Source organism: Mastigoproctus giganteus, chromosome 5 (genome assembly GCF_048544385.1).
Source record: "Mastigoproctus giganteus isolate SK-2022 chromosome 5, ASM4854438v1, whole genome shotgun sequence".
Lineage (NCBI taxonomy): Eukaryota > Metazoa > Arthropoda > Arachnida > Uropygi > Thelyphonidae > Mastigoproctus > Mastigoproctus giganteus.
In genome coordinates this window covers 62,313,171-62,335,218 of record NC_143579.1, presented here as the reverse complement: position 1 = coordinate 62,335,218, position 22,048 = coordinate 62,313,171, and the positions used below count along the sequence as shown (strand labels likewise).

At 33.7% G+C, this 22,048-nt stretch overlaps 1 protein-coding gene across 1 annotated transcript in view; it reads left to right on the top strand.

The window, feature by feature from the left end:
• The window catches only part of LOC150085450 (focal adhesion kinase 1-like), a 377,186-nt gene that overhangs the window by 26,123 nt on the left and 329,015 nt on the right, over positions 1 to 22,048 (top strand). The window contains exon 2 of the mRNA XM_090374569.1: positions 9,708 to 9,882. Within this exon, the coding sequence (XP_090230695.1) occupies positions 9,737 to 9,882 (146 nt within the window). The 5' untranslated portion in view covers positions 9,708 to 9,736. The remainder of the gene's footprint in view (positions 1 to 9,707; positions 9,883 to 22,048) is intronic.

Below are 22,048 nucleotides of genomic sequence, written 5' to 3'. Positions count from 1 at the left end.
TTCCAGACAGTAGCTCTAGTGTATGGATAGATGTAGGTGTAGATGTTATGCATGAGTAATATTTAGCATTGTATTATGGCTACTCGCTTGACTTTTACCTGTTTTTTTTTTTTTTTTTTCGCCATATGACAGCTGCTCAGTTGACAATGGACACAAATTCACATTCATATAACTGGGCGAGAACTTTACCTTTTACTTCTCAATCTGTCCATATTATCCTAATTGTCATCGAAATAAGAGTTTTCACTTTTCCAGCTATGTATATTACGTGTGTTGTATAGGTGAATTTGCGTTCTGAAGTATTTGTGTTCAACACATATCATCATAATAAAATATATTATTCATATATTTTATTTTCCTTTCATATACATTATTTTGTTTTGGTGGGAGACACAGTAAGTTAATGCGTGTCATAGCACTGGCTAGATTCTGGATTTTTTCTGGATTACGTCTAGCGTTACCAGAAATTGCGAACGTGAGATCTTCTGAGTATGCGACCATGAAGACGTTCTTGAAATAGTTACTCAGTCAGCCACTCATCCAGAACTGGTTTCAAAAAGGTAGGCTCAGCACAGAGTCTTGAAGCGCCCTATCTTAATTGTTTTCTCCATTTTACATCTGCCATACATTAAGATCATAGCAAAGACTTGCTACATTAAGATAATTATTTCGTTTGAATGCATTGTGGAACAGAGTAGAATGTTATTGTGAACAACCATAAAACGCATCTTACAAACAAAAGTACATTTAAAGAGATATACAGTTTCCAGTTGTCGCCTGACTATAGGAGGGATACCTTGTATTAGGGCCTTTCCATTGACCTATGATTTGATCCTTTATTTACCGTTGTACTTTATTATGTTTTATAAGCAACAGAGTGTGGGTGGGAAACTATTTATAAATAAATAAATAAATCATTGGCATCGGTTGGGATGGAAATTTACAGTTTGTATTTTCTGTTTGTTTGAGTTTTTGTCTAGTTATTGGGTTAACCATATTTAAGATTTATTTTCTGTAGTATCAGTCTTGATCGCTTGCATAGGGGCATCCATGGTTCTTTTGCTGTTAACAGGTCATGACAGAAATGCTCGTGTTTAGGATTTTCTACCGAGATGATGCCTCCTTAAGAACTGGTCACTCTGATTCCCTTAAACTTAATTCTGTTCTGCTTAAGCGGTTATCTGTATACGAATACAGACTCTGATACCAATCTGTGTGCATGTTGGTGTTGGGGATTGAGAAGGTTTCCTTGCTTGTTCTGGCATCAGTTGCGCCATTCTTCAAGCAGAAATTTTGGAAAATAAACAGTTGTTGGCGCATCGGCTTCTGTGGCCATAATGCACCTCCCAAAGTTTTTGCATTTTACTCTATCCAAGCCCGAGACGGGATTCGAACCCGCGACTTTTGGGTTGCCAGGCAGGCACTTTACCCACCTAGCTAGCCCGGTCGGCTGTATAGTTTGTAAATATTTTAGTCCTGCTCTTTCGGATGCAACAATATTCTTCATGCACTATGGAACCTGAAGCAAAAGGCCCTTTCCTAAGTGAGCTATGTGAACGCAGCTAAATAATTGCATAGTGATATATATATATATTCCACCTTGAGAATGCCGTGTGGTGGCGTAGCCAATGGGAGAAGAGGGATGCGGATCGCGTGGTACAAGTGTGCGAATTACATCACTACAAATGCATGGTAAATAATTACATAGGTCATTCACTGATTAGATATCAATCAGCGGGTTTCGACAGATGTGTCTTTTACACAAAAAAGATTTGACTTACTCTGTCAGTTCTAGATTTTATGTAGAAAAGCGTGCGCGGGGTTTGACGGTCAAAGTGAGCAGGGGGCCAAGCCCCCTAATATCAGCATTTTTCACTACCTGGGCTAGTTACTTGTTGGGTTTTAAGAGCATCGGCAACTAAGGCCATGTTGCTCGGTGTCTGTTTTAATTGCGTCTGTTTTAAGGTCGATTTTTTGTTTGCTGGATAAAAAACCTGAGTTCCGGGAGAAAAAACCATGCTACCCTCGCCTGAGACCGACTAACTCAGCCACAAATAAAAATTCATCCCGTTATCGACGGGATTGGAACTCAGGTCTTTTCAACCGGGTGTGGGGAGGACAGCGATCCTACCAACTGTGCTACCCACGAGGGCGACGAGTTAGTCAGTGGCTGGATAGTAGGAAGTCGAGGGTTGCATATTTTAATATGCTGGAAGCATGGGGTTTTGTCCAGAAAACCGTCAAACCGATGGAAGAATATGCATTATTGTAAACAATATATATTAATGCTCCATAGGCTTATTTGCTTTGGCGCTTAACACGGTCAATTTAACACGGTCTTAACACACTCTAATACACACGCATACACCTTCTTCATTGTAACTGTGGGAGGGGTTGATCAACAGGATGGAAGTGGGTCAATAACAATCATAAGTACTTAGGGTTGTAAATGGTCATTAAAATGGAACTCTCCGGTGTCGTGGAACTGTCTTCAAGATCCTGGAGACAGTTCCAGGACACTGTAGAAGTGTTCCAAAGAGCCACACAAGGTTGACCAAGAGTCGTAACACCAGCATAAGTTTATAACCACCAAATTTGTTGTCCACTGTAATTAGTTGCTTTCACACAGATTCAGATATTGGCCTAATTACAGCTCAGAGTCGGGGGAACAACAGCCATTGCCCTCGCGGGGGGATATATTCACCATCCTCTCCACATTGGGTAGAAAATGCTTGGGGTTCCAATCTCGTCAATGACGAGGAATTTTTGTGGATTTTTTTTTTTTTATTTATTTTTTTATTTTGTATTATTATTACAACGTGACGATCTCAACGTCAGCAAGACGTCTCTCTGGGAAGTTCGTGCCTATTTGCGTCCAGTAAATAGGCAAATCAACCATAAAATACTCGCAATTTACAGACACAATAGATAAATTACACACAATATTTGAATGAATTAATTAATTTTGATGTTATTTTAGTTAAAATGGCATCTATGACATCAGTGCGTTTCTACTTTTCCATGCTCTATGAGATTTACAATTTCATTATTAGAACAACATTCCATTCCAAGGATAATATTCCATTCAAAAGAGGGCAGTTAGGTTAATTAATAACTCATCTCTAACAAAGTCTCTCCACTCTCTGTCTCATAGACATTCTGTTTCTGCTGCGTGCCTTTTCTATAGATATAAAATGTTTCTATATATTTATAGAAGCCTTCTTTCTATAGAAACCAACTCAGAAGAACTGAGTTGGTTTCTATAAATTTTGTATAATTCCCTCTCTCTCTTACAAAGAAGTCTGTACACGTGCCATAACCAGTCAACATCCTTTTACTGTTCAACTTCAAACATACAGAACTAACTTTTCTTCTTCCTCATTTATTCATTCAACTTCCGTTTTCTGGAACAACCTTCCTTCCTTTATACGTATTTCCTGAAAATTACAATCTACAGAAATTCAAGTCTAATGTCAACAAGTATCTTGTTTCATCTTCTTAACCTTCAGCCCATGCAGGATACTAAGTACTATAGGTTTTAATACCGTCGTGTTTGGGGTTTCATAAAAAAAAAAAAAAAAAAAAACTAAAAGAGTGGCGAGTTAACAACGATTGTTTACAATGGCGCTTATAAGCATTCTGTACTAAAATTTTTTGGCAGCGTACTATTTGGATGTGTTAATCCAGGACCTCAGCATGCCACTAATCGTGTGGATGTCTAGATTGTTATTTCATCACTTCGGTTGCATCATACAATAAATTTATTTATATTAATTGCGACATCACAAAAAAAAAACAAAAAATTCTACCAGAGGATTTGCGATATTTACAATTACCGAAACAGCAATGTATTCGTGGGGGTCCTCAGTTATATCTCTGACAAGAACGCTCACTTACAAAAGTTCAGATCGGCCTTTTACGGGGAAGGCTTTCGGTTGAGATGGAAATCGCAGTCCAAACATTTCTCTGAGCAACGTATCCATTACGCTACAACGGAGGCCACATTTACTTTTAAAAGAAAGAACTGGAAATCTTATCGAAAAGTTTAAAAAAGGCTGAAGTCTTTGAATAACGAACTTGACCAGCAGCAGTATCGTAGCTACCCTTTTTCGGGCTCGGAGGCAAAGAACATGTTCGGGCCCCCACTTAATTAATGAAAATTGCAAAAAGAGGAGACAGCCAAAGACGCCGGGTCCCTAAAAGGCCCGAACCCGGAGCCAATTGCCTTGCTTGCCTACATGGTAGCTATGCCACTGACCAGCAGGATGCATGTTGCGCGATCTACCCAGTAAGTTATCCCAAAAAATACAAAGTTCTTTTTTAGTTGTAGAGCTAATATACTGTCTGCTGAAAATAGCTAGATTAAAATGTAAATTCCTTTTATTTTTACTTTAGTTACAATATAATATGATATAATTAATAACATTGTTTAAATTATAAATGTTGTAGCCATTATGATCGTAAGCACTGATTTTGTTGGCATGAAATTTTTTTATTATTATTAGTGTGTCAATTTGTAAATTTATCAATGTTTTTATTTAATTTTTTTATGGAGTTTTGGTTTCCCCTTCGATTGCCCCTATTCAATGCTGAGACTTCGACCGTAAGATGATCATGAAGTATTATTTTTTGGTTGATATGGCTGCTGTTACTTGTTTTATTATCTGATATATTTTCTGAATAAAGAATGAAATTTGGGCACCATTTTAAATTATTTCTTGCCTTGTTAAAAAAAGTGAAAAGTAATTGTTGACCTGAATTTTAATAACATGTTTGCAAGTGTTATATTATTTATTTATTGTCGTGTTATTTATTTAATGTTGCTCAGCCATTTTTTCAGATACGGAACACTTTTATATATGAGGTAGACGTCACGGCCACAAAAAATATTAAACTACATCTACAAATATATTATTAACTATATCTTAAATACAATGATATGTACTCTTAATTAACATATGTAGTATACGTTAGGTCGTATAGGCATATTTGTATCTCCCATCACTGTTAATGGTAATGTTGCGTACTGCAAAAAACAAAACAAACAACAACAAAAAAAAAAAAACTATTTTATTGTCAAGTCTCGTGGATTACTTTCGTAAGTTATGCGGACCCACAGGTTAGGAAACATTGTGCTAGACGGTTAATTGCCCAGTAATTTGTGTAATTTATGTATTAATTTTCATAATTAGTAAATTAGTCGGTTAATTGAATTAAATGTTTATTATCCTCCTCTCCTTCCTGAACGTCCTAGTACATTTCTTTAGGTTACACCGAGGGGATGGAAATAGCTTTTCGGAATATTATTAATATTATAAGGATTATTACAATTATATAGAAGAGCCTTGGGAAAATGAGCAATACACAAAGGACAGCAAATGGGAGCTAAAGGGGCTAGAGCTCCCCATCCCTTTATAATAAAAAATAAGTGTGTTTTTTTTTTTTTTAATTTTTTTTTTTTTTTTTTTTTACTTTTAAATGATAATTAAGAAACATTTATACCATGTGTTCAAATACCACAAATGTTTCAAAAATAACATTTAGCTGTGGTGGTCATGTCGGTGAGTTCTACTCATTGATGTCTGATAATAGGATTGGGAAAGAATAAGCACAGTGGCGATCCCAGGATTTTCTAACGGGGAGGGGCTAAAGAAGTGTTCGGGAAATCGTTAAGCTTATATAAAGTAGCAATGTAGCAGTAAAATATCTACATTAATTTGATCATAAAGGGTGGGCTAGAACCCCCTTTAGCCCCTACCTGGAATCGCCACTCTATATATATATATATATATATATATATATATATATATTGTATCTTAATTTCCTAACCATGTTAAAGCCCAAAATTTGAGAAAGAAATAAATAAATTTTCTGGCCAAGAAAATGCTCATTTTAAAAAGGATAAAAAAATAAATAAAATAATAATAATAAATAAACATTTAAGTGTTAAAACTAATTAGAATACCCTCTTATTTACTGTTGGCAACCGCTTGATTCCAGGAATCTTTATCTTATGGCACGATCACTTAGAATAGGATAAGGTTGCCAATTTAGTTTTTGACTGATACATTTTTTTTTTTAAACCCCAAACACAGAAATATTAGAAACCGTGCATGGATTGAAAGCTGAGAAGGCAGAAAATAGTTGTTGATATTAGTCTTGAATTTTAATTTTCAGAAATTCATGTGAAAGAAAGATGTTCAAGAGAACAGAGGGGATTAATAAGGAAGATAAAAAAGTTTCTGTGATTTTGAAGATGGACAGTGTGGATTCTAACTGTTTGCGGCTCGTGTTTGGATGAGGGTGGGCGAATTAAAGATGCGAATTCAAAGAACAGTGGCCATGCATGTGTCTATAGAAAAGGCATGTAGAAGAGACAACGTCTGTGAGACAGAGAGTGGAAAAATTTTGAAAGATTAAGAGCACTTCAGTTAAGCGTACAGTATTCTATGGTAGGATACATTTGAGACTAGACTTGAGAGACTACATACAGAGCAAGTAGTTTTTTAGAAGAAAAATAATGCTAAGAGCGAAAAATAAACCCCAATTTTTTATGTATGTAAGTCAGGGTAATTCCTAATAGAGACATGTGATCCTCTGTAGAAATCTATGTGTCATCGAAAATGAGGATAGAAGCAGTAGACTCTTTTTCGTGAGAAATTTAGACGCCTCATTGGAGAAATACTTGGAGATTGTCATTTAAGGAATTGGTGGGTGGTAGATATCGAGAAGTTGAAGCTCTGTGTAGGGCAGAGGTTCCCAAACTTTCTCGGTTCACAGCGCCCCTAGTGTCCTAGTAATTTTTTCACGGCATCCCTAGGCCAAAAGAAATACCTAACACAGCGGTTTTTGACTTTTTAATATATACCTATATAATAATTTTATTCTTTATATAGAGGTACTAAATAAAGATCAATTATAGATCACCACAAAATTAAAAAGATACGGTACAATGGATACCGTACACCTTTTTATAATGAAATAAATGTATAAATTTCAAAAAATAAAAAAAAAAAATAATAATAACTTTAAGTAACTTAAACCGAAATTACACGGCACCCCAAGAATGTTGTTGCAGCATGCTAGTGTTCCGCGGTACCCCGGTTGAAAACCACTGTTGTAGGGCAAGGTTTCTCATCCAGGAAGGTGGAATGTAGTATGCTGTCATCATAAAAACTATGAACTGGGTTTACAGTCACCGATTTTCAATTTTGCGGCAATTTCACAATTTTGTGATTTTTCAATTAAAATGAGGAAAAATCCAATGCCACCAGCCAACGCATCCGCTATTTTTTTTTTTTAACGGTTAGCGGTACAGCCTGTTGCTTATCGAATGCCTAAGTCTCCTTCATTCTGAATGAAGGGTTCCGGCAAGGTTCCAGAAATGTTACCTAATTGTATAATATATTTAGTCAATAGGCTGAATAAACTAATTTAAAAAAGACACCTGGTACAATAATGTTATTTAGAGAGATAATTTCCATTTTGCCTTTTTTTTTTTTTATCACTGATATGCATAAACCCATATGTATGTGTTCCAGGCCGGATTTACTGAGGTAAAGTGACGTGGTTGCTATAGGGCCCCAAGATCGCTGGAATTCCAAAACAACGGAATTTATGTTGGTCCGGATTCTTTCCATTCCAGCTACCTTACTTTTAGGGCTGATAATAATACCTGTCCCAGGGCCCCAAACTACCTAAACTCAGCATTGCCCTGTGTTGCGTGTTTGTTAGACAAGTTGTGTACAGCATTAAACAACCAGAAAATAAAAAAAAAATAATTAAAAAAAGGAACGAATAAAAAGTTCATATGAACTTATATTCGATTCTAACGGCTGTGAATTATGGTGAACAAATTTGTTTGAAAGTTGTTTGAAAAAAAAAAAAAAGAAAAGGAAGGGAGGGAAGGAAGTTATGGAGTTTTGAATGAATGGTAAAAAATTATAAAAATATATGAAATAACATAAAATAATTAGATAAAGAATAAGCGGTACGAACCTAGTAAAATGTTTATTCTTACCAGGTACGTGTCTACTTGTTCTTACATTTTATAATTTTTAATGTTGAAAATTCCATAGCATTTTTTTTTAAATTCAAACAACCATGGCTCAACCATGCATTCGTGCATCGTGACTGTTCAAATTCAGACCAGCGGCAAGACTACTACTATATAGACAAGCCAATACTCGAGAGGGAGGCTAGTTTTGGTATGGCTTTTAAAGATCACGATGGGGTTCGATCAGGGGCGTTCCTAGGGTATGTGGCGACCGGGTGACAACTGAAATTTGGCGTTCCCTTTAAAATTTTCTTCGTATGTGTATGCAAGTTTCAGGTTTTCAGGCGCCCCTTGAACGGGCCGTACGAGTGGTGCAGCGCACCCCTCCTACGACCCGCCCCTGGGTACGATGGAGAGACAGAATTACAGTTTCGCGTTTAAAGCGGACACATGACGTAGCCAAGTGATCAGGAGCGAGATGCAGTAGTACACGCTCTTTGAGTGGTTCAAACACCCGTGGCTGCTAAATACGGATAACGATTGTATTCATGATTTATTGTAAACTCCTCTGTTCAGGGCCACGTTAATGTTATGGTCAAACCGGCCATGGCCGGGAGCCTCAGCCGAAGAGGGGCCTCATTTTTAGTGTAAATATTTTCTAAAGTAGTGATAAAAATTTCTAATAATAATAATAATAATAGTTTTTACGGATGGCGGAAAAATATGTATCAATGTATGGATGAATAAAACAATATAATATAATATAATATAATATAAATAAACAATTAAACAACATAATTATAAAAATCTATGTAGTATTTGTGTATATATATTAAAGGGGCCTCAATTTTTAAATATGGCTGGAGGCCTATTTTCCGGCTCTGCCTCTATTCATGATTTATTTGTAAACTCCTCTCACCTGGTGATCGTACCGGGGTATATGAATTGCTTCTTTTTTTTTTTTTTTTCCCCCGCAGCAACACGATATGTACTCCGTAGTCGGCAAGACACATCGCCATCTGCCACTCGTTTGGAGAGGTCAGGGTTCGATTAACGTGGACGAACGGAGGAATTTCCGAAGTCCCGTTTAGTAGAAAGTTGTAGTTAACCATATATAGTGATATCAATACACGGTCATATAACTATCTATCTACACATGGTCTTATGTATTGATTATTTATGAGGAAGTTATTTGCACTTAATCGGAAGTATATATACATATAAACAACTCTAGTAACCTAATGGATAATCTGTTTATTTGCTTCTTAATTTCTATTTTTTCTTTACTGTTTTGTGATGTTCCTCCACTCCATGTCAATTGTCCTTGTACAAAGTACAAGAAGTAATTCTTCTAATTCATGTATTAATATTATATATGACTTTACATAAGATGAGTACAGCATGTGCGTACAGCACACACACACACACACAAGTACTGTATTTTTATGTATTATTATTATTCCATTATAGTTGTTCCTAGGTACCTTTATTTTCATTATAAAAAATATTTAAATGTCCCTAACGGCATATCAAAAAAAAGCATGAAATATCGATGAAATATAGAGAAGGAGAAAAAAAAATAAAAAAAAATATATATACTGTATATGCGTATGTGCATTCATATGGTTATACTGACATTTTCTCCAAACCCACATTACAAAGAATGCAACATCCTTTGACATTAAATTCTAATTTACTTTATATTCGCCAGGTGATATTGGAAAACTGGCGCAGAGATTTATGGGATTGTACGACATCTTCTCCCTGTTAGCTCCAGTAGGGGAGCTCTACTGGATGCGCTCTGAGCGTATCAGTTTGGCAGCTTCTTTGGAATCTTGCAACTTGGATACGTCAGTTTCATTTGATAAAGTTAAGGAATGCTTCAGGTAAGAATAACAACAATAATTAATTCCTTAAATCGCTACATATTTTCCCCAATAATATGTCGCAATTATATATTTAAATACATGAAAAAGTTAAATGGTGTGTGCGTGGGGGACATACATGTCAGCCGCGGGCAGGCCCCTCCCCCTTTTCTCCCCTACGCACACGCACATATGTACTGCGTTAACATACACATACATACACACACCATATCAGTACTCTACAGTATTATACCGGAAATAGAGATGAAGTCAAGCTGCCCCTTAAATAAACATTGGTTATTAATTTGCAGAAAAGGTAAAATTAATTTAAATAGTTAAACTCTACCACTCGCTGATATGCAGGAGCAGGTCTTGGAATAATATGGGTGTCAGCTTGAAACTGGATGTTTGTGTTACCTGACCTGTGATCTAGGGTTAATTCGGAATATTTTTTTATCCCGGCCGGTCTGTCTGTCAGACAGCGTATGGAGGCAAATGTTTCGACTAAAATTCAAGGTGGAGTAATTTGAGTAGTTTGGATTCCTCGTAATTTACCGTTAGGGATTCATAACCCTTAATTCCTTTTTTTTAATACAAACACATGAATAGTATCTGGCATAAAAATAGAAAAAATTTGGATCCCCAAAAGTTGTGTGAAATGCCTCATGGTTCAGTAAACTGTATAATATGCAGAAAGTGATTTTTAACCATTTTAAATTGGCTGTGGATGTAGGAACTTTCTTTATATATGTAGTTAATTTTTTAAATTGAGGCATACCATAAACGTTCTTTTTTCAATCTCTCAATTATTATTACAGATAATACTAAGTGTCAAAAACAGTTACCAATTTAAGTTAATCATTTTAAAATTTGATGTTACCCTGGTTATTTCACATTATGTCACCTCTTCTTCCATTTCCTGTTTTATCAGGCTCAGTAATATTACACAGAAGAGTCTGTTTTAATGGACTCTTCTGTGTAATATATTTTAATTCTGTAATAATAATGTAACCTGTTAATTATTCATTGTATTTCAGGTTAATGTGTTATGTATATTTTCACATTAAATTATGTTTTTTGTTACTTTTGAACTTGTACATGCTCTTTTATTGCTCATTCTGAAAGCTGTCTCAGGGCATTTTGTTGCATCTTTTCAATGGCTGGTCATTCATTTGATCATCATAATAGATCTTATCATAGACCTGGGTTTCTTTTGCTATTGTGGTTATACTTTGTGATGGTTTTTTATCTGTATGTAACTAGATAAGTGACAACAATAAACAGAATTCACAGGTGTGTGTGTGTGTGTATTCTCTATGAGGATTGTTTCATTTTTTTCAGTAAAGTAAGAAATTTATTTATTTTTTAATATTTGTTGTGTTGTAAGCCCACATCTGAATTTTTTACTTCAATTAAGTTCTTTTGAGTGATTTTTTTTTTTCTGTCTTTATTACTGAGGTAAATGCAGTTGCAGTCAATTTCCTTGTAAAGTTGTAAATACAGTTGAGTTCAAGGCTATGCCTAAGCAGATTTTGATTTTACATGATACCTTCCCATACATGGTATATAGTTTGAAACTTACAATAGGCAAAATATGTTAGCATTTACTTCTGATTAAGTAATATGGAAATGTTAAATGATTTGTAAATAAATAAATATTTTTTTATATGGCATTATTCCAGTGAGTTTTAGGTTTAGATATAGGAATTTTTGTTAACTAGAAATGCAAGTTTTAGGTTTAGATATAGGAATTTTTGTTAACTATAAGTGCAAATGAAAAAACTGAGCCTATAAATAATCAACTCCTTGCCCATGAAAATCTATTAGTTTGGAGTGCAGAATAAATTAGATAATAGTTATAGCAAGAAGAAAGCCAATAGGCAGTTCAAGGTCACCAATTAGGGCCTGTTCTATAGTGTTATGGAGTTGAATCTAAGTGACCTTCAACCTCCTGTTTGTTTCTCTATATCTAAAAGTATATGAAATAAATTTAATTCTTGTATTTTGGCACTCTAGGATTGTAACTTCCTATATAAATATATTAAGTAGAGAAGAGTGTTTCATATATGAGAAATTTTTTTTTTAGTATTTTACAAATTAAGAACTAGCCATTAGTACAAAACTTTCTCTTAGAAATTATACATAGGTACAACACTTCTCGAATGGTGTTCTCTATTCTAAGTTAGTTATCCTAATGGGTTGCTTTTTTTTTGTTATGACCTTGGTTGTGGAAGAAAAGGTCAGGAGGATTCTCATACATAGCTAGGAATATCAGAATGATACCAAAGGCATGACAAAGATGTAAATTAGTGTTGGGGGAAACATAAAATAAAAACCCTTTACAAAATTTGGGTGGGGGGAAATCTGTCTTCCTGATGATGCTCCCATTTCAAACATTTATGGTTTGTTAACTGAAGAATTGAAAAGGCAAAAGTCTTTTAATAATTCTGTTATATTAGACCTTAGTACTAGTTTTACAGTTATGTTATTCTTAATTCTTTTACACTGAAGTACTGTAGAATGGCATTACTTTCATGCAAACAGCACAATAAAAAAAAAGTGCTTGTTCTTTATTTAAAAAGTAGAATTTGTCATCATCCTCACAAATTCTATAGTACTGCTGTACTTCATAAGTAAGTGCAAAACTGAAAAGAGTGCATTAAAGCTCTGTGGTATCGGGAGACTAAATACACCTGGAAATATTTTTGTTTGCAGTTAAAAAAACGATGATAGTATTATTCTAACATTCCTAATTAAACATTATCACCTAGATTTAAATCTGAATTATTTAATTTAATTGTAAGTAAATTGTAATTCATCTGTAATTTAATTGTAAGTAAATTAATTCATCTGTAATTTAATTGTAAGCAAACTTAATTGTATTACCAATAGAATTGCTTTTTACATTGAAGTTTAAACCTTTGTAAAGAACATGCACGGAAGTATTTCAATAGGAAAAGAGTTTTACAGATAATCCTATAAAAAAAAAATTGATGCTGATTAGTACATTTTGAGATACTGAGTTGGTGCCAACTCAGTATCTGTTTGAGATACTGAGTTGGTTTATAATGGCTGCTTTTTTTTTTTTTTTTTTTTTTTTGTATCTTTGCTTACTGTTTGTTAATTTTTATTGGAGTATTAGTAAAATAAATGAACAGAATTATAATCCAGCACTACTATTAGATATAGTGAAATGTTTGCAGTTCAACCACATGACTTTCTGATTCAGGAAGTAGCATAACAGTCTTATTTAGGAAATGCTAGTCTTTGTCTGTCAGTTAGTTTTATTAATAGAAATATTATTTTTGTTCTTCATATATCATTAACACATCTGGTAAGTATGGGCTTGGCACACCCAGAATCCTGAGCTGGATATCATAATTCTTCTCTCTTTTGGTGAATCCCTCCTCTCTCTCTCTCTCAAGGTACTCATTTTTTTTTTTTGGCTGGTGCAGCATAAGCCTCAGGCTTCTTTGCACCATATGGCCAATAATAATAATAACAATCTAATCTATTATAAGGATCACTTTCTAGCTGAAGAAAAGTCATCATTTGGAGCCATTAATATTTTTACATTACTGAATTAGAGCTGCTAAAAAGAAATCACAGTAGGAAAAGTGGACTTATTTGCAGTATATAGTGACTCTCCCATTCCAACAAAGATATCAAGTTGTTACACTAGTCCTGTCTTATACCCCTCTTATAAGGTGCCTACTTGTCTTAAGTTAATTCAGCACTCCTGTATGCTGTGGATAAGGATTTCTGTATTCAGAAATTCTGAATACAGAATATTCTGTATTCAGAATATTCAGCTTGAATAACAAGTTTAGCTGCCTGTTCACTTTGTTAACCTCAGACCAGAGGCTGATTTACTGTGAAGCTAATGAAGCTTAAGCTTCAGGGCCCTCAACTGCACAGGCCCCTTCCAAGGCCCTGGAAGGGACCCTAGCAATGTGTTCACATGGGCATATGTTTTTATAAAATTTGCAAAAGTAAGATATTTTAACCACAATCAGTTAAGACCTCTGTCTCTTTCCATTCTGATTGCTGATTTGACACGAAATACTGACATCAATGAAGATAACAAAAAAAACTCGAAATACCACTACAACGAGGACTTGATGAAAAACTGGTTAATGAGTGCTGTCAATTCAAAGAGTATTTAAGATTAGTCACTGCATAAGAAAACTTGAAATGCCCTGAAATCTTAGCTCATATATAAAAGAAACTTGATAGAGATTTTCCCCAAATTTGACAACAATCCTAAAATTTTACATGGCATTACCAATAATGAGTTGTGAAGCTGAAAGAAATTTTTTTCTAAACTATCAATAATAAAAAAACAAATTTTGATCAGTCACACTAGAGGAAAGACTGAATTATGTTGCTATTCTTTCTATAGAAAATATTACAAAATCATTGCCATATGAAGAGGCCATCAAAGAGTATGTAGGGAAAAAAAGTATCATAGAAGTATGTCAGACAGTTAATTAATAAAAATATTGTTATTTTTCTGGATTTTATGTTTCCGGTATTTGTCAGATTTTTTAAATTTGTAATTTGTTGTGATTTCTTTCCTCATTCGAAATAAATATTCACTTTTGTACCTAATTTTGTATTCTTTTTCTTAAAGAGAGTCCCAAAAATTATGTAAGCTTCAGGCCTCACAAAACCTGGATCTTCCCCTGCCTCTCTCTCAGACTAGTTGATATTTTATCAAAATTGGTTATTGATGGTTGCAGGCTTGCAACCATCAATAACCAATTGCTAGTAAATAACTAGCATGATCTGAATTATGATCAAGAAAAGTTTAAATCTCACTAAGACTGTGTGTGACTCCATCAAATTTGTAGTGGCTGAAATTAACTTAGCAATGTACTCAACATCATTAAATTTATCATAAGTAGATGATGAATTTAATCACGGACTTATTGTTGCTATTACACTGTCAATGAAAGGCTTTTTTTTTTTGATTGAGATAAAAACAACTTAAATCACTGATATTCTGCAATAATTTGAGGGTTTAGTGTCAAACAACATTAACTACAAAATTGCATTTTCTTTTTGTGATAATATTAGTTTTACTTTATATAAATAACAATGCATATAATGTCATGGAACTGTATCTCTCTAGTACTTTACAAGTTAGCTTAGACTGTAAGTATATTTCCGGTAAACTAAGAAATGTCAAAAATGACTTTTTTTTGGTTAATTCCAAAATGATTTTGTAGTTAGTTGTTTGACACTAAACCCTCAAATTACTTTTATAAAGAGCATTATATTTAAACTTATACTGGTCTCTTGATTACATGCACAACTCCTCTTGGTGGTTGGGATGTCCAGGCAAGTAAGAGAAGTGAGATGACCATAAGAGAGCAATTAACCCCAGTTTGTTTGGTTGATCAGAGAGACAAGGTAACCCATCTGCCCTTTAAAGATCGTTCTCTTGTATTTATGTACATGGATTTTAAGCCCTGATTATATTAAAAAAAAAAAAGGAAAAGAAAACAATTTTTTTAATTATTACTTTATATTCTGTTGCCCAAGGATGCATCTACATCCCTCCCTATATTTCTGTTTATCTTATCTTTAAATTTTCTTACATACATACCTTCTTTAATTTTTTGTTTGATAAAATCCCTTTCCTCCCCTTATGTCTTCTAGTTTGCAATTTTAACATGTTGTTTCCTAAAGCTAAGCTGCACAGACACTTGTACAGTACTTAATATAACTTGCAGCTAATGTCTTTTTCCCTAAAAGAGAAAATCGATTTCTTGTTTGTATCTTTGCTTTGAGGATGATCACTGATGTTTTGACAGACTACCTTTTTTACATTTGATTGCTCTCTATCCTTATTCTTGTTCATAATCCACAAGAAAGAAAGAAAGAAATCTACACCTAGCTAAACATCCATCTAATGGATTGTAAGCTAATCGTTATTCCTAAATCTTACAGTGGTGATCAATCTTTTTGGCACGAGAGCCAATTTAGGATTAAAAAAAAAGTTTGCTGGCTGCTTTACAAATGAAAACTATATTTTATTTATTTATTATTAATGACATTACAAATTCACCAATGCCATCAAACTAGGCAAGAGGCAGTCACTTATATTATATATAAAATAAGATTTATGAAAATTTTAAAGTACCTACATTTACTTTGCTGTTGCGTTCCGTCCAGAACGTAAACCAAAGCAACAAAACTAAGAACCAGGAGTGTTCTTTTTATGAGAGATGAAATTTTTTCTTTGATTCGATTTTTTTTATTAAAAGTATTAGTTGTATCATCATTAATGCAATGTAAAATTTCTTAATATTATTTTTATAGGAATTTAATAATTATTTGTCAGCTTTAATATTGTTTGTTTCTTGAAATTACATTGCATGCTGCTGTAAAGCTAGGAGAGCTGTGTTTTTGTTCATTACTGATCTAGTGGTTGAAGATATCTTATTTTGGATATACTTAGGTGGCACTTAATAATTTTTCTACAAGTATTGAAAATGTGTGTGATCTGCAGTTATGGTGGTCACAAGAGTTGAAAAAATCATTTTGGATAGAAGGGTTGGTCCACCAAAACTGTAAAAACATCCTCTGGCCAGTTTGTATGATACCTTTTCAGATGTAAAAATTCAAAATTGAAATCGGAGGCCTTTGACAATTTTGGTAAATACAGTGCCTTGAAAAAAAATGTTTAAGAAGGTGAACATAGATAAAGAAAGCTGGACTAATTATGTAGTAAGACACCCAGACAATATTTTAAGCTCCTCTTTGGATTGATCTTGTTAACTTAGAAGGTTAACAAAGCTTGTCAAAAACATCACAATTATGCATGTGTTGGTCTAATAATTAATGTGTTTTTTTTTTTTTTTTTGGGTTAAAATTGAAATGGGAAACTTTATTCTTAATTCTGATACTGTATTGTGGATAATCAAGTCAAAAAACATCATTACAAACAACAGTCTTGTTATCAAAAAAAAAAAAATAATTATTTTCTTTGACTTTAGAATTGTGATGTAAGCAAAGTCCGAGAGAACCAAAAATTTTAGGAAAAATCAACACGGTCAGTGGGAATGGCACCATTTCTACTCCAACATGGAGCTTTAAGGAATTTCTGGCCTACCTCTCCAATTACAATTAAATTGGAGATAACTGTACTTAACACACTCACTGTTTCCTGAATGAAAATATATGGTTATGGCTTTGGATTTTAATCCACTTGGAGAGGGAACCATCCTACTTTTAGAACTTCCAATTTTACAGAAGAAAAACTGGATGTTTTTGTCAGCCAACCTTCATTGGAAGCTGATTAAGTCAGTCTTAGTAAGAAGGAAGCAAAAAATGTTTCTTCCCTTTTTGTTCTAGATTGACTCACTCCCTGTGATTTTCAATTCTGGGTCAAAAAGGTTGTCAGAAAAGCCAGCAGTGAAAGTGTTAATTAAAACTTAATTAAGCATTTTGTAAAGTAAATAATGCTGTCCGGACAGTATTATAGAATTATCTGTGATCCCTTTAAGAAATTGAAGACAGATTTTACTGTATATAGTCTGAAGTGCTTAATTTTCAATTTCAGTTGTTTCCAGTGGAAGTTCCAGATAGGGACTAAAGTACACAACATCATTTCTCCCATTATAAAAAATAATGGGGATTATTTTATATATATATAATAGAAGTATTCAAAGTGAGCCTAAAGGCCAAAAGAGCAGATGTATGATAACTTTAGCATGATGTTTAAGAATGAAAGTATAAAAGAATACAAAGAGAGCCATTAGGCAAAAATAACCTATGAAGGCTAAGATAGCCTGAATTGGTTTACTGCATTATACCCTATAAATGAACAAATAATAAGATAAAAATTAAAATAATAATTATGAGGCTAATTATTGATAATAGTATACATTGAATGGTATGTTGATGAGGGCTATCACCATTCAATATATCCAGTCAATCCATCTGTTTCTGTTTGTTATCTGTCAGTTTAGTTAGGTCTAAACAATCAAAATTATCAGCTGTAAATCAGAAATCTGTATTTAAATTTAACAGCAAACTGGCATAATAACAGCTAGCCCTACAGATAGCTTTGTAATACAAGAACGTGAAAGTCAACAATAAATTCCACCTGGGATGTGATGTATTTGATATATCCTGTGAAAAAGAATAGGCTTATGATAAATTAAGGAGATAGGAAAGCAACAGCACCCCAATTTCCCTTGAATTACTCTAATAGATCTTGAGGTTTAAAATTTAGAGTAACAAGCAGAAAGTAAAAAGCAAAGGAAATAGCTTCTAATAAAGGTACTTTGGATATACTGGGAGCATAATTGCCCGTCCTTTTAGTAGGAATCCTAGTATTACAGTAGGAAATTAAAATAACAGGTAAAGATAAGAAGTTCAAGTATAGTGTGGGTTAGGCAAAGCTGGATTACAATAAAGAAATAATGAAATACCATTTGTAATAAAATTATACTAGTTGCTAAAATACCAGATATGAGGATAATTAGAATAGAAATAAAAAATATATATACCTTTTTTTTTTTTTGAACTACTGTGTGATGATTTAAGCTCAATGATCCTCTGAAATTTGCAGAAAGAAATGATTTTTCTGGATAAGAAAATGCACTTCTGAAAAAAGAAAAAAACAATTAAGTTAAAATTATAATTCTTATTTATTTGCAGTACTGGCATCTGTTTGATTCCAGGAATCTTTCTCTTTTAGTACAGCTTTCTAGAAAATAAGGTTTCTAAGTTAGGGTTTTGACAGTAGAAGTGGATTTTTTTAAAAGTCATCTGGCAACAGATTTTTATATTTTGCAACATGTCAAAATTCTGTGATTTTTCAATTAGATACTACTTAGACAGCTGCAAATTAGGGCCATATATATACTCAGTGATTACTGAATTGTGACCACCTACCTAATACAGTGTTGGTCCACTGTTCTCACAGATAACAGCTGCTATTCACCTAGGCATTGACTCCACTAGATGTCTTGAAGATGTCCATAGGGATCTACAGCCATGCTTCGTACAAGGCTTTCCACAGTGTCGGAATAGGTGATGGTTGCATGTCCATATGTTTCACTTCCTGTTCCAAAACAACTCGCAGATGTTCAGTTGGATTGAGGCCAGTCAAGATGGGTAATATCTTCACTGTGTTCCTTGAACCACTTGTGCACAGTTTGTGCCTAATGACACGTGTTATTGTCTCAGAAGATCCCATTTCTGTCTGGGATGAAATGCAACATGCTGGGTCCATACACACCAGGGGTCTAGTTTTGCCAGCAAAACATACTCCATATTAACCATTGCCACCTGCCTGCAAGATATGCAGGATGTCCATTATGGATGAGATAGTCAATTCAGTGATCACTGAATTGTTTTTCACTCATCAAGACCATTATTTATAATACAGGGTAACCAATATAATGTTAGTCAAGTCATATATATTTATTTCTAAGATTTAAACTTAATTTTATTAAACTGCATTTAATGTTTTTATTTTGTATACTATAATAGCTTTTCATTATATATAGCTTGTGTGATTAAGTAATAGTGATGCTAGTTAATAAATTTATCAGACGTGTGGGCCATAATTGGCTATACTAATCATTGTTAATCTTTCAAAAGTGCAATGCTATATTTACTGTAATTTAAGGTCTTGTGTGCCAGATTCACTCTGATATTGGGTCTTGTCTGCTAGTAATAAATTTTTAAAATTAGTTTTACATATTAAACTGTCTACTGCTGTCATTGCATTATGGCCTTGGATGCTGATATGTTATAGAAATAATAGAAATGGTCTATTGCTGATTTCACAAAAATAAGTACACAGAGTAAGTAAATGTTTTTAAATTGTATTTAAGAAGCTTCATTTTAAAATTAAAACACTGCAGACCTGCCTGTCTTTGTAATGAATTTTGTAACAATATTTTAATGGGATAATTAAAAAAGACATGTCTGTGCCACTTGAAATAATCTTGTGTTGTTACTTTTGGCACCACTGTAGATGGCCCTGTGTATCCTTTTATATTATTTATTAACTTGAATTTTTGAATTCATTCTAGTTGATGCTTTCAGTTTTATTTAAAAATGTGTACCTGAGAATGGCATACAGTCTGTTCCCGACGTACGTAAGAGATACGTTCCAGGACTTCTTACGTAAGTTGATTTTTACGTAACTCGGGAATGACTAATAAAATATTGCTACTACTATATCCCTGATATGTCAAAATTACAAAAACCACAATATCCCCAGAAGAACGAAGAAAATTAGTTATATACCATATCAATTAAAAACTATCTGAGGACAGCAGTGAATTAACCCGAGTGGCACATAAGAAAAGAAAACATAAAAGGAAGAAAAAACGCATGTTATTGTACTGTAAAAACTGATATGTATATCATATGCTGTGTAGGCTTTATAAGAAAATTGGAAAATTGGTCTATACCACACAGTGAATCAAAGTTTATACACTTCAGGTGTGATGAACTGAAGGTAACTTAAAATGAACCTGAAGCATTAATAAGACTCACTAATCACAGGCTGTTATAGGCTGAGTAGAGTTCAGGGATGTAGTATGCGATATGAACTCTTCGATCATCATCTGTTTCCTATGCTTTTTTTTTTCTCTTCATAAATTTCACGATAAGAAATCTTGAACTTTTCTTTTTATTTTCAAGCAACGTTTGGTGTTTTCATCCATTCCATCAAATGTAGAGACCTTCCTGAATTTTATGAAATGCTTCTGCCATTTCCTTTAATTTGAACTGCTTCTTGGGTTACTCCGGTTCCTCAACAGGTTTGGCTTTCTCCCTTGCTCCTCAACTATTTGCACGTTCAACTGGGCTAGGTCTTCTGTTTTTAAATCCTCACCTCGTTCATCCACAGATTCATCTACACCTTCATTCTTCAGGACCAGCTGGAACTTCTGGGCTGTGTACAATTTCTTTGGTAACAGAAGACATCTCATCTTTGTTGTTAAGCTCAGAATTTTTTAGAAGGTTTTTCCAAACTTTGCTCATACAAGTTGTTGTCATATCATTCCAGGCTCTTGAAATGTTGTGCATTCCATCAAGGATGTTAAAGGTCTAGAGTGTAATTCTCTGAAGAAACAGACAATGGGACTCAGTCCACGTGGCTTAAACGTGTGGCGGTTTCTATGAAGTGCTTCAACGTAGTTCACCTGTCTCAAACACATTGTCGAATATTTCTTCAGAATTTTTAAAGCAGAAATTGAAATTTATTTACCCAGATTCTAGTTATGCTGCAGGTTATTATCCAACATAGTTTGTATGGGAACGAAAATAAAAACTTATACTTATTGTTCCTTCATTCAACTTTTCTCTTAAAAATTTTACAGAAAGTATCTTTACGATTTTACCAAAAAAAATTACGTAAGTCCAAATTTACATAACTCGGGCTTGTGTAAGTCGTAAATTAACTGTAATCTTATGGCATTTACACTTGTGCAAAATTTGTATATGCTGGAGGCTATTTTAATTCTGTTCAGTGGGGATTTCTAGAATTTTTAATAGACAAACACAGTAACTTTTCTTTAAAGAGATTTGAATGTTATTTTTGGATGAACACTGTGGTTTTATGTAAAAGAGCTAGAAAAAAAGGAATTTAAAATTCTTGTATGTGTATCTCTGCATGCGTTCTGGATTTTTGGGGAATGGGAAAGTCTTGTGAAGCTTAATGAAAATGTGTTTTATTAATTTTACACTTAATGTTTCTTCATAAGTAACTATTTTCAAAAGTATTTCTCATTATTTAAAAAGTATTGTTTTGCTTGTCTTCAAGATCCTTCTTTTGTCAGACTGTCTAAAAACTGAAATGACTAAAACATGCATGCCTGCAGGATGTTAGGCTCCTTTCACCCCATTGTCACATTTCACACTTTAATAGAGTTAAACATATATGAGAATAATAAATGGCAATATTTAAAGGAGATACATGAATATAAGATTTAAAGTTCTTAACTTATACAACATCATAATGTTGGTAATGAGATTGCTTATTTTTGTGAAAGGGCAATTTATGAACCCTTAACCAGGTGTGAAAGATTGAAGAGACCACAAGGGCTTTTTTCACAAGGAAAAATTATCAGAAGGAAAGTTCAAAACCAGGTAAAATTTTCTTTATTTTATCTTAAAGAATCATACTTTTTGCCCATTCCTTCCAATAATTGGC